General features: G+C 42.0%; 1 protein-coding gene across 3 annotated transcripts in view; it reads right to left on the bottom strand.

Moving 5' to 3' along the window:
- Positions 1-12,968, bottom strand: part of kdm4b (lysine (K)-specific demethylase 4B) — a 579,874-nt gene that overhangs the window by 26,368 nt on the left and 540,538 nt on the right. For all 3 annotated transcript variants that reach the window (XM_078555676.1, XM_078555677.1, XM_078555678.1), the window contains one exon: positions 8,228-8,413. In XM_078555676.1, coding sequence (XP_078411802.1) covers positions 8,228-8,413 — 186 coding nt within the window. Of the gene's footprint in view, positions 1-8,227; positions 8,414-12,968 lie in introns of those variants that run through there.

Below are 12,968 nucleotides of genomic sequence, written 5' to 3'. Positions count from 1 at the left end.
ATTTCCTTCTCACCCTACATGCTAAGACCTCATCCATGTTTACTCATTAGCATTTCAAATGCCTTTTACCCCTAACTTCTTTTGATAATTTCAAGCTTGCAGCCTATCTGACTCTAATTAAATCTCACAGACAGGACCAGCTACACTCACAGAGTTAGGAAATAGAGATAGTTAAGTAAGTCATATTGGTATTTGTAGGCGTTAGGAATAAGTTTTAGCTTTAAAGTTTAAGTTTGATTTGTATTTCTGTATCTGTGTTAAGAAAGATCAAATAGAGATTTAGTTTCACTTTAAAAGGGTGCTTGCATTTCTCATATGTTTTTTTCTGACTGTTGCAGCTAAGTTAACAAACAAGGGTAGAAGAATTGGACTGTTGCCTAGCAACAGGGGCCCAGAGAGGCAGGTTCCTCCCACAGATGCACACAGAAGAAACTAGAAACAGCACTTTTGATGAGTGAGGGGCAGAGAGGAAGGCTCCAAGCTTCAGATTTAAAGAGACAAAAGCCCCAGAAAGCAGATTTAAAGAGCCAACGGAAAGCCTGTAACCCTTTGCTATGGGATATGAAGCAGTAGTGGTACTGTTGACAGCTAAGTTGGTGAGAGAGAGTGTGTGGAAGACAGCTTGAATGCATGTGGAGGCTCAGGGAAGAGGGACATTGGAAGGAGAGTTCAAAACCCTGGAGGTGAACCCATACGGAAGGCGTCTGAGAGAAAGCATTGGTTTGGGAGAAAATTCCAAAGCGAGTTCTTGGAGAGTGGAGATTGGAAACCCTCATGTGAAAGATGGAGCTCAGTGAGACTGGTTGGCTCACGTTGTGACAAGCTTTTGGGGGGAGTTGAGGAGAGATCCATAGCATTTGGCTGAGGTGACATCTATCACTTGGTTTCAGAGTGTGGTGCGTCTGACCATAGGGTGCATATTGGTTCATGGACTGTGTACTTACTGTGGACATTAGAGTATAGGATAGCTTTTGTAACTTGTGTTATGCTTACCAATCTGTGTATATCTGTAAAGGTATAGTCGTGGGTGAAGGAATATTGTAAAATAGTTCATCTTTTCTTGAATAAATGTTTTATTCTTATGTTAAAAGTTCATCAGCTGACTCCTGTGGCTCTGTTCAGTAGCTACTTTCCAAGTATCTAAACAAACAAATAAAAGTTAGGATCTATCAGCTGGATTCCCTCCTGGGATCAGGCTTGTCCAGTGGTAACCTCAGCTGGGGACCATAACAACACCCATAAACCCACTTTACAATTTCCCGTTTGGCAGTAAGAAGAAAAATAGAATTCAGAAGCTCTTTGGGAAACGATGTACAACCAAGTTAAAAGGGATGATTCCTAAAAGTGATGTGAATAGCTCAGGCATGTGAAAAGGCTGAGTATTTGCATCAGATACTAGATCGTAAAACAGGTATTGTTGGTTTGTCGGTTGGAAAGGAACTCTGGAAAGCTACACCATCAGGACTGCCGTAATCAAAGTGAGAGAGAGTTCGTAGATGAGCACCTTGTCAGTGTTAACTATATCCGAGGACCGAGGATGCAATACGACTGCTGGCGAATGTGACTTGTGAGCTGAATCGATCATGTGGGAAGTGAGAGGTCCCATGTACCAGAGGCCGAGTTAGAGAAACTGGAACTGCACATGGTGCCACAAGTGTACAGGGAATGATGCGGATGCTTGTGGCTGTGTAAGACATATCTTTGTTGTGTTGACTATTTAAAGTGAAATTTCCCCTTTTATTTGAAGTATCATTTGCCTGTTAATTCATGGGTAATGTGCATTGGTCCTGATTAATATTAAAGTAAAAGTTATAAAAAGTGAAATCCTGTTGGTAATTTCTTCATTTGACGGTTATTCTGTAAATTTGGTTATTTTGGTTTACGGTTTTCCCATTAGGATCATAACAAGTACCATTTCTCTTTGAATAGTAATCTCAGTTAACAGTTTCTTACCAATCTCTAGTGGTTCTACAATCTGAACAACCACCTCAGAGAAACTAAACAAGTTCTTTTCTACAATGTTCTGTTATCCCGCATTCTCCACTCCAAGATTTCCTTTCAGCCAATATGCACATTTCCAATATAGATGTTCTTTACATCTGTCCTGTTTGATTATTTTGAATATTTGCACTGTAAGCACTAAATGTTATTTTTCAGTTTCAAATCTGATCTAATCTTGCTATTCAATGAAATACCAACCTTCCGTAAACTCCCTATTTCCTGACTGGCATGTGGTTGATTTCTATCTCCTGTTTAATTATTTCCCAGTGTTGTTCTACCTGGAAATTCTCCCCTCCTTTTAATGCAAGCTAAGATCCTTTTTAATCTCACCTCGATTTGCTTTTTCCAGTCATGCTCTCTCACCCTCAATTTTTCTTTTTTCTTTCTATTTTTAGACTAAATTGTATTATGTTGTGGTTACTGCTTCCCAAATATTTCTCTACTTGTTCCACTTCATTATCCAAAATCAACTCTGGTAATATTTTCTCTTTCTTGGAAGTAACAAAGAAGTGACTGAGAAACAACTCTGAACACACTGCAAATAAAAACTCCCTCTTTTTAACACAGCTTCCCTATCCTCATCTATTATTTTTTGGATCAGTAAAACTTTCCACAGTTAAACCTACCCCTCTAATTTGTCTATAAGTCTCATTTTCTATTTTTGCTCTGCAATTTGGTGATCTGTTACATATTCCTAGTAATGCAACTGACTCCTTGCTTATCCTCATCTCAACCTAGTTTTTCATGATTTTGTATTTTAATTAATGACTAATTTTCCAATATAAACAGAAAATGCTTCAAGTACTGAGCAGGTGAGACAACATCTGTGTAGAGGGAACCAGAATTAATGGGCAGAACTTTAATTCCAGATTTCCAATTCCAACACTGGGCTGAACTGATTTGGGAACCTGGAAATGGCTGTGGCAGGGCCCTGGAGGAGATTTGAGAATGGCGGATGAGCTCTGCAGCTGAGAGGGCCGATGGGAGAGCCTGGCAGCCTCACTGGGAAATGTGGGCTCGGCTGCTGTAGGTAGGCCAACAAGAGGGTGCTTCAAGATGGAGATGTTTCTTTAGGTAAATTGTACAAATTATAGTGTGACGACAGCTGTTAGGCTGCCATCACGGGGAGGGGGGGTGGGGTGGGGAGAGAGAGAGAGAGAGAGTACGAGAACCTGTCTACCAGATGGCCAGCGGCCGCAGCTGAGGCCCTCATGGCCTGCTTATCTGCAGGATGAGCCTCTGGTCTGCTGTTGGGTGGCTGCCACTATTCCACCTATGGGCTCCAGCCACATTAGAGAGGGTCTGTTTATCATCTCAAAAAATCCAGGCAGCATGTGAAAATGATTACCCTCAATTGGCACTTTAACTGTTCAAACTGGCTAAATGCTGTTGGCAGGCAGGTATACCCATCAACCCCCAGAGGCTACCTCCCTGAAAATAGGTCAGAGGCAGGAACATGCTGGCAGTCCAGTATGTCAGCCAGGAGCAACAAGTTATCGACACATCTGCCTCCAAACTGGTCTTTGGTTTGGGGTGAAGTTTCAGCCTAGTGTTTCAAGTCAGCTAGGCGATCAACAGAAATAGAAACTCCTACAGGTGTAACCAGTTACGTGACAGTGCAGGTGCCTGGCAGGTGAAAAATCTGTCACATCGCTAACATTTTCCAATTCTGACAAAAGGTCACTGACCTGAAACGTCCACTGTTTTGTTTTGCTGCATGACCTACCGAATTCTTCCAACAGTATTTTGACTTTAATTCCCCAACTTAGACTGTGCATTAATATACCATATATAACAACTTATATTTATACAGTGCTTTTAATGTAATGAAATGGCTCAACGCTCTTCACCGGAGCATTACAAAATAAAGTATGACATTGAGATATGTTCTAAAGAGATATGTCTGATGCCAAAAGCTTCTTAGGTTTTAAGGAGTATCTTAAAGCAGTACAGCAAGGTCAAGAGGTGGACAACTGTGGGGAGGGTATTCCAGGGGTTGGGACCTAGGCAACTGAAGGCACAGCCGTCCATGGTGCAGCAATTAAAATTGTGGATGCTCAAGCAGCCCAAATTAAATGAATGCAGATACCTCAGAGACTTGTGGGGCTGGAGGAGATTACAGAGATAGGGAGGAGTGAGGTCATGGAGGGATTTGAAAACAAAGATGAGAATTTTAAAATCAAGGCTCTGTTTGACCGGGAGCCAATATAGGTCAGCGAGCACACACATGATAGGGAAACAGGACCTGTTGTGAATTAAGACATGGACAGAGTTTTGAATGACCTCAAGCTTACGGAAAGTAGGATATGGGAAAACAGCCAGGAGTGTGTTGGAATCGTTGAGTCTTGAGGTAACAAAGGCATGAAAGAGGGTTTCCGCAGCAGATGAGATGAGGCAGGGGTGAAGGCGAGCATTATTACATTGATGGAAATAGGTGGTCTTAGGAATGGTATGAATATAAGATTGGAAGCTCATCTCAGAATCAAATGTGACACTGGGGGTTGCAAACAGACTGGCTTAATCTCAGACTGCTGCCAGGGAGAACGATGGAGTTGGTAGCGAGGGAATGGAGTTTGGAGCGAGTGATCAAAAACAATGATTTCAGCCTTCCCATATATATTTGTTTGAATTCCCTAGTTTTGACAATTGTTTTAAAACCTCTTCACATTCTAAAATCATTACATCGCTGAATCCCCCACTACCAACCTCCTGGGGGTTACTATTGACCAGAAACTGAACCGGACCAGCCACATAAATACTGTGGCTACAAGAGCAGGTCAAAGGCTAAGAATTCTGCAGAATGTAACTCACCTCCTGACTCCCCAAAGCCTGCCCATCAACAAGGCACAAGTCAGGAGTGTGATGGAATACTCTCCACTTGCCTGGATAAGTGCAGCTCCAACAACACTCAAGAAACTCAACACCATCCAGGACAAAGCAGCCTATCTGATTGCATCCCATCCACAAACATCCACTCCCTCCACCACCAACACACAGTGGCAGCAGTGTGTACCATCTACAAGATGTACTGCAGTAACTCACGAAGTCTCCTTTGACAGCATCTTTCAAACCCGCGACCTCTACCACCTAGAAGGACAAGGGCAGCAGATACATGGGAACACAGTCACTTGCAATTTTCCTCCAAGCCACACACCATTCTGACTTGGAACTATATTGCCATTCCTTCACTGTCGCTGAGTCAAAATCTTGAAACTCCTTCCATATCAGCATTTTTGTGACTGGACGCCTGTGTCCGGTGGGGTTCCACAGGGGTCGGTGTTGGGTCCCTTGCCGTTTGTGGCATATATAAACGATTTAGATTTGAATGTAGGAGGATTGATCAGTAAGTTCGCAGATGACATGAAAATTGGTGGGGTGGTAAATAGTGAGGAGGATAGCCTTAGTTTACAGGAGGATATAGGCGGGCTGGTCAGATGGGCTGATCAGTGGCAAATGGAATTTAATCTGGATAAGTGTGAGGTGATGCACTTGGGCAGGACAAACAAGGCACGAGAATACACGATGAATGGTAGGACCATGGGAAGTGCCGAAGATCAGAGGGGCCTTGGTGTGCATGTCCACCAGTCCCTTAAGGTAGCAGGGCAGGTAGATAAGGTGCTTAAGAAGGCATATGGGATACTTGCCTTTATTAGCTGAGGCATAGAATATAAGAGCAGGGAGGTTATGCTGGAACTGTATAAAATGTTGGTTAGGCCACAGCTAGAGTACTGCATGCAGTTCTGGAATCCGCATTATAGGAAGGATGTGATTGCACTAGAGAGAGTGCAGAGGAGATTTACCAGGATGTTGCCTGGGCTGGAGAGTTTTAGTTATGAGGAGAGATTGGATAGACTGGGGTTATTTTCCCTGGAGCAAAGGAGATTGAGAGGGGACATGATTGAGGTGTATAAAATTATGAGGGGCACAGATAGGGTAGACAGGAAGGAACTTTTCCCTTTGGTGGAGGGATCAATAACCAGGGGGCATAGATTTAAGGTAAGGGGCAGGAGGTTTAGAGGAGATTTGAGGAAGAATTTTTTCACCCAGAGGGTGGTGGGAATCTGGAACTCACTGCCTGAAAGGGTGGTAGAGGCAGAAACCTCCATAACATTTAGTAGTATTCGGATGTGCACTTGCGATGCCATGGCATACAAGGCTATGGGCCTAGTGCTGGAAAATGGGATTAGAATAGCTAGGTGTTGACGTTTCGAGTCCTCATGACCCTTCAACAGAACAGTTCTGTTGAAGGGTCATGAGGACTCGAAACGTCAACTCTTTTCTTCTCCGCCAATGCTGCCAGACCTGCTGAGTTTTTCCAGGTAATTATGTTTTTGTTTTGGATTTCCAGCATCCGCAGTTTTTAGTTTTTATATTAGTTAGGTGTTTGTTTGACCGGCGCAGACTTGATGGGTTGAAGGGCCTTTTTCTGTGCTGTAGACCTCTATGACAATGACTCTATGATAATATTTATTATGGCTGTATAGTTTTACTAAAAGTCTTAAAATTACGGTGCATGTATCCTAGGATTTGCTCAAATACAGCTGAATTGTCAAATCAGCCCAAAAACCAGCCAGTACTGGGGCTATGAAGTACTGTGTAGTTGCCAGAAGTCCAAAGGTTAAGTATGGGACTCAAATATCGTGTCCACTCCACATACAGGTTATATCCAAAAGTTCCCTTTTCTAAAACTGATTTACAACATTCCATGCAAGGCATGAATACCTCTGCACTTTTTGAAAGAAATAAAAAACTAGCGATTTTCATATTCTGATTCCATAAAGTGAGCTGGAACAAACCTATAATTTTCATCCTGTGATATCAGTCATCCCTCATTTGAAATTCCCAAACCTTTCATTCTGTCTGTTCACCTGGGTAGTCGACTTGATATGATAATCTACTCATGCATCAAATTTCAGTAAAACCCACTGCTGCTTTCCAAATAGCCCCACTATAAGTGAGCAACTGGAATTAATGTGCTCCCCACATTTGTGGTGGGCTTGCAAGTGCACTGAGAGACAACAGTAAACAAATATGCTATCAATCAACTCTTATGAAATGGAGTTAGATTATTTAAGTTTATCCCAGCCCATGCTGTGGTTTCAGAATTGCATTTAAAAAAACTCGAGTAAAAGAGCATGAGAACTGGATGTGATTAGGCTGATCTGAGACAGTAGTGATTAAGGATTAATTACTACACTATAGTACTAACAATTGTACATTAACCCTGAAGAAATTATCATAGAAATTCAAAGATCAATAATCTACTTTTACATACTAGAATCTTCAATTTAAAACTTTAATGAGAGGTAGAGATTTTGTACATTAATTCCGAGGGCAGTTGGTTATCTCACTCTCAGTTTGCAGGACTGAACAGATGATTAGAGGATTAATTACAGTTGTGCATAGGCTCAAGTACATGTGCAATTCAACAACCTGTTTGATATCTCTTAAGTGTCATGCGCTCCTCTCTATGGTACATTGCATACAATACGTACAAAGGAGATTTGACTGATTCTCTCTATCTTGCTTTCTTTTGCAGGCGAAATAGGTTTTATCTTTAGCCCTAGCTTACAGTTAGTCCTCACTGCCTGTGCATATTTCACCATCTGAGGAGATAGGCTGACCACCAGTTTCCAGGGAGATACTGAAACTGCTCAATAAACTGAACAGATGAAGTGTTTGAGTGTCAAAATTCAAACATATTTTAGCACTCTATGGCTTTAAGGGTTATAAATGAAAATTTACAAATCTTTAAGGAACAGTAAAGAACTGATATATAATTAGTAGTAATCCTAGAGACATTTAAGTTGGTAAGTGGCGCAAAAAAAACAAACTTAACTCTATGCTGGATAAGGTGACAATTGTTTAAATTGGTTGAAGGTAAATTTAGGACAGTCATGAACGTTTTCTTCATGAGTGAACATTACATGGAATTGCAATTCCAGTTAGGGTAGTGAAGCTGAAAACTATGGAATCATTTAACAGTTGGATATTATGGAGGAAGAAGATAGGCTTTATCTGTATAGACTTTTCTTGATCTAGAAACCATAAAGCAGTGATGATGGCGAAACAATTACTTCGTGAATCAATCCAGCAGGTACATTTTGAAATACATCTCGTGCCAAACACCATTAATCAATTGAGTAAGACAGACATTGCAAGTTACCAACTCAGTCACTCTTCCTCCACGATCATTGGCCCCAATGTAATTAATTCTTATACTTACATTCTGACTAGTCGCTTTGTGCTTGAAGCAGATGATGGACACAACATATGGCCAATCGTCTGGTTCCATTACAACCCCCGCAGCATGAGCGCATGTCACATGAAATGATGTAGAACAATGCTCATATGAACACTGGATACAGGCCCCCGAGATGCTCTTCACTCTTTTCCTGCAGTACACACATTTCTGATAAAGACAAAAGGAGAGGCATATAAGAATTTATATTTTGGTTTTATTTTCACAAACTTGTAAGCAGAAAAATATTTCACTGCTTCACTTCACTTAATTCAACATAATCTGAGTGTGTTAACAGGAGTAAATATTACCACATAGTAATTTTAAACTGAAAAAGATCCTCAGTGGTCAGGCTGTGCTATAAAATAGGGTCTAAAGAGGGTAGCTTTAGTCAACTTTCAATATTGTTACTGTAAATAAGAATAATGCACTAAAAGGCACCATCTGCCTATGACTATGATTGTACGTCAGTCCCAATATCAGTACTGGGAATGGAAACAAAATCTGTTACCAACTATTTCTTACATTGCTATGCCAATAGTCCCAATATAATGTATAGGCCCATTCCAATCCCATGTATTCAGGTACACATCACTAGCCATAGCCACTAGACACAATTCTTCGGGTCCTTCGTTGTCTTCAGTAATATAGTGACCGTCAATATCCAGAGGGTCAAACCCAATTGCTGGATATCCTGGATTTTCCATTTGGAGAATAATTTTCAGTACAGAGTTTAAAACTTAACTTCCATCAGGTAGTTTATATGGATTTAAATCACATTAATATCAAATCATGTTAAATTAGCTGAACAGAATATTATGCCAAATAACTGAATACTGACTGAAAGATTGTCAGACATTTATGAGTGCTTTCTTCCAAAATTCAACTGAGCTCCCCATGGAAACTCAGCTGTTAAATGGCCAGGCTGAGCTTTTGCTGGCTGATTAAAACACCTTTCATCTCAAAATTCTACTGATAGCCCTCCAATTACTTTGCCTGTAGAATATCACACTAGGCAACATTTGCTCTACTCTCCTTCCACTCCTTCCAAAAAAAACAAACACAGACACTGGTGATCAATTCAAGTCCAGAATGCATGCCTGAAGTCAGCATCCAACCAGCCAATATTTTTTCACTCATTTATGGGATATAGACGTCGCTGGCTAGGTCAGCATTTATTGCCCATCCCTAATTGCCCTTGAGGTGGTGTTAGTAAGCTGCCTTCTTAAACCACTGCAGTCCATATGGTGTAGGTACACACTCAGTGCTGTTAGGGAGGGAGTTCCAGGGTTTTGATGCAGCGGCAGTGAAGAGATGGAGATATAGTCCCAAGTCAGGATGATGTATGGCTTGGAGGGGAATTTGCAGGTGGTGGTGTTCCCATGGGAGGAATTTTCCCCACCATAGTGGGGGAAGTGCAGGAGCGGGCGTGGGCAGCCGCGCCTCCGATCAGCCACCCCTGCCATTTTACGTGGGCAGGCCAATTAAGGCCCACCCAGCGTGACGTCCATCAGAAAGCGCTATGCACTCCCAGTGTGGGCTGGGAGGGGGGGGTTCCCTCAGCCGAAAGAGCACACTGATCTTCCTGAAGCCAGCACACCTCAGGGAGATCGGTTCCAAATTTAAAAATGTTAGAGACAAATGCAAAATTTCCCCACACGTCCCCTCGTGTGACACTGTCACATAAGTTGGGACATGTCCATCACTTTCAGTGAAACCTTTATTAAAAATTAAAAAACCCTCATGAAACCTCATCCCACCCGTGGATGACATTTCATGCTTTTTCTTAAGCCCGCCAAGGTTCCCGGCCTGCCTGCCAACCTTAATTATGTTGTACTTTGTCAATGGCCTCAAAAAGCTGCGCCGCTGCCGACCTGAAAATTGAAATGACGTGGGGTGACTTCGGGAGTTCCGCCCGACATCATCACACGTTGGCGAGCGGGCCCCGGCCCCCGCTCGCTGACCTAAAGATCCTGCCCCATGTGTCTGTTGCCCTTGGCCTTCTAGATGGTAGTGGTCATGGGTTTGGAAGGAGCTGTCTAAGGAGCCATGATGCTTCTTGTAGATGGTATACACTGCTGCCACTGTGCGTTGATGGACGAGGGAGTGAATGGTTGTGGATGGGGTGCCAGTCAAGCAAGTGCCTTTGGTGTCAAACTTCTTGAGTGTTGAAGCTGCACCCATCCAGGCAAGTGGAGAGTATTCCATCACACTCCTGACTTGTGCCTCACAAGGGGGATTCAGCGATGGTAATACCATTGAATGTCATGGGGCAATGGTTAGATTCTTTCTTGTTAGAGCTGCTCATTGCCTGGCACTTGTGTGGTGCAAATGTTACTTTCCACTTGTCAGCCCAAGCCTGGATATTGTCCAGGCCTTGCTGCATGTGGACATGGACTGCTTCCGTATCTGAGTAGTCGCGAATGGTGCGGAGCATTGCGCAATCATCAGCGAACTTGTTGTGGTACATATTGGTACTAATAACATAGGTTAAAAAAAAGGGATGAGGCCCTATAACCCGAAGATAGGAAGTTAGGATGTAAATTAAAAAGTAGGACCTCAAAAGGTAGTAATCTCAGGATTGCTACCAGTGCCACGTGCTAATGAGAGTAGGATATATTGGATGAATACGTGGCTGAAGAAATGGTGTAGAGGGGAGGGATTCAGATTCCTGGGACATTGGGACCAGTTCTGGGGAAGGTGGGACCAGTACAAACAGGACGGATTGCATCTGGGCAGGACCGGGACCTCAGGGAGAGTGTTTGCTAGTCCTGTCGGGGAGGATTTAAATTAGAATGGCAGGGTGATGGGAACCTGAGCAAGGAGACAGGGGAGCGGGGAAACAAGGATAGAAACGAAAGACAGAAAAGTAAGAAGCAAAAGTGGAAGGCAGAAAAAACAAGGGTGAAAAACAAATGGAGTCATAGTGCAAAATTAAGCTAAGATGACTAACAAGGCTAAAAAGACAAATCTAAAGACATTGTATCTTAATGCACGGAGCATTCACAAGAAGGTAGTTGAATTAAGAGCACAAATAGATATAAACGGTTATGATAGAGTTACAATTACGGAGACATGGCTGCAGGGTGACCAAGGACGGGAACTGAACATCCAGGAGTATTCAATATTTAGGAAGGACAGACAAATAGGGAAAGGAGGTGGGGTAGCACCGTTAGTAAAGGAGAAGTCAATGCAATAGTGAGGAAGGATATTGGCTCGGAAAACCATGATGTGGAATCTGTTTGGGTGGAGATAAGAAACACCAAGGAGCAGAAAACGTTGGTGGGGTTGTCTATAGGCCTCCAACAGTAACGGACATGTAAGGGAAGACATTAAACAGGTAATTAGAGATGCATGCAATAATGGTACAACATATATATATACATATAGGACAAACCAAACTAGCAATAATACTGTGAAGGAGGGTTTCCTGGAGTGTGTATGTGATGGTTTTTTAGACCAATACATTGAGGAACCAACTAGAGAGCAGGCTATCCTGGATGGGTGTTGTGCAATGAGAAAGGATTAATTAACAATCTTGTCCCTTGGGGAAGAGCGAGCATAAAATGATAGAATTGTTCATTAGGACAGAGAGTGAAGAAGTCGAATCCGAAACTAGGGTCCTGAATCTAAATAAAGGGAACTACGAGGGTATGAGGCGTGAGTTGGCAATGATGGATTGGAGAACATTACTTAAAGGGTTGTTGATGGATAGGCAATGGCTAATATTTAAGGAATGTATGCATGAATTACAGCAATTATTCATTCCTGTCTGGTGCAAAAATAAAACAGGAAAGGTGGCTCAACCATGGTTTACAAAAGAAATTAGGGAAAGTATTAGATCCAAAGAGGAGACATATAAAATTGCCAGAAAAAGTAGCAAGCCTGAGGATTGGGAGCAATTTAGAATTCAGCAAAAAAGTGGACAAAAAGATTGATCAAGAAGGGGAAAATGGAGTATGAGAGTAAACTTGCAGGGAACATAAAAACTGGTTGTAAAAACTTTTATAAATAGTGAAGAGAAAAAGATTAGTGAAGACAAATGTAGGTCCCTTACAGTCAGAGACGGGGGAGATTATAATGGGGAACAAAGAAATGACAGAAGAATTTAATGCATTTTGGTTCTGGCTTCACAAAAGAGGACACAAATAATTTCCCAGAAATGTTAGGGAACCAAAGTTCTAGTAAGATAGAGGAATTGAAGAAAATTAGTTTTAAAAAAATGCTAGAGAAATTAATGGGGTTAAAGGCTGAAAAATCCCCAGGGCCTGATATTCTACATCTCAGAGTACTAAAGGAAGTGGCCCTAAAAATATTAAATGCATTGGTGGTCATTTTCAAAAATTTTATAGGCTCTGGAGCAGTCCCTACAGATTGGAGGGTGGCAAATGTAACCCCACTATTTAATAAAGGAGGGAGAGAAAAAACAGAGAATTACAGGCCAGTTGGCCTAACATCAGTCATGGGGAAAATGCTAGAGTCTATTATAAAAGACGTGGTAACAGACCATTTGGAAAGCATTAATGGGATTAGACAAAGTCAGTATGGGTTTATGAAAGGGAAATTATGCTTAACTAATCTACTGGAGTTCTTTGAGGATGTAACTAGTAGAATAGATAAGGGAGAACCAGTGGATGTGGTGTATTTGGATTTCAAGAAGGCTGTTGATAAGGTCCCCACATAAGAGGCTAGTGGGCAAAATTAAAGCATATGTGATCGGGAGTAA

This window comes from Cetorhinus maximus, chromosome 13 (assembly GCF_964194155.1).
Source record: "Cetorhinus maximus chromosome 13, sCetMax3.hap1.1, whole genome shotgun sequence".
In the NCBI taxonomy this organism is placed as follows: domain Eukaryota; kingdom Metazoa; phylum Chordata; class Chondrichthyes; order Lamniformes; family Cetorhinidae; genus Cetorhinus; species Cetorhinus maximus.
Note: the sequence above shows the minus strand (reverse complement) of the source record. Positions and strands in the feature narration are given on the sequence as shown.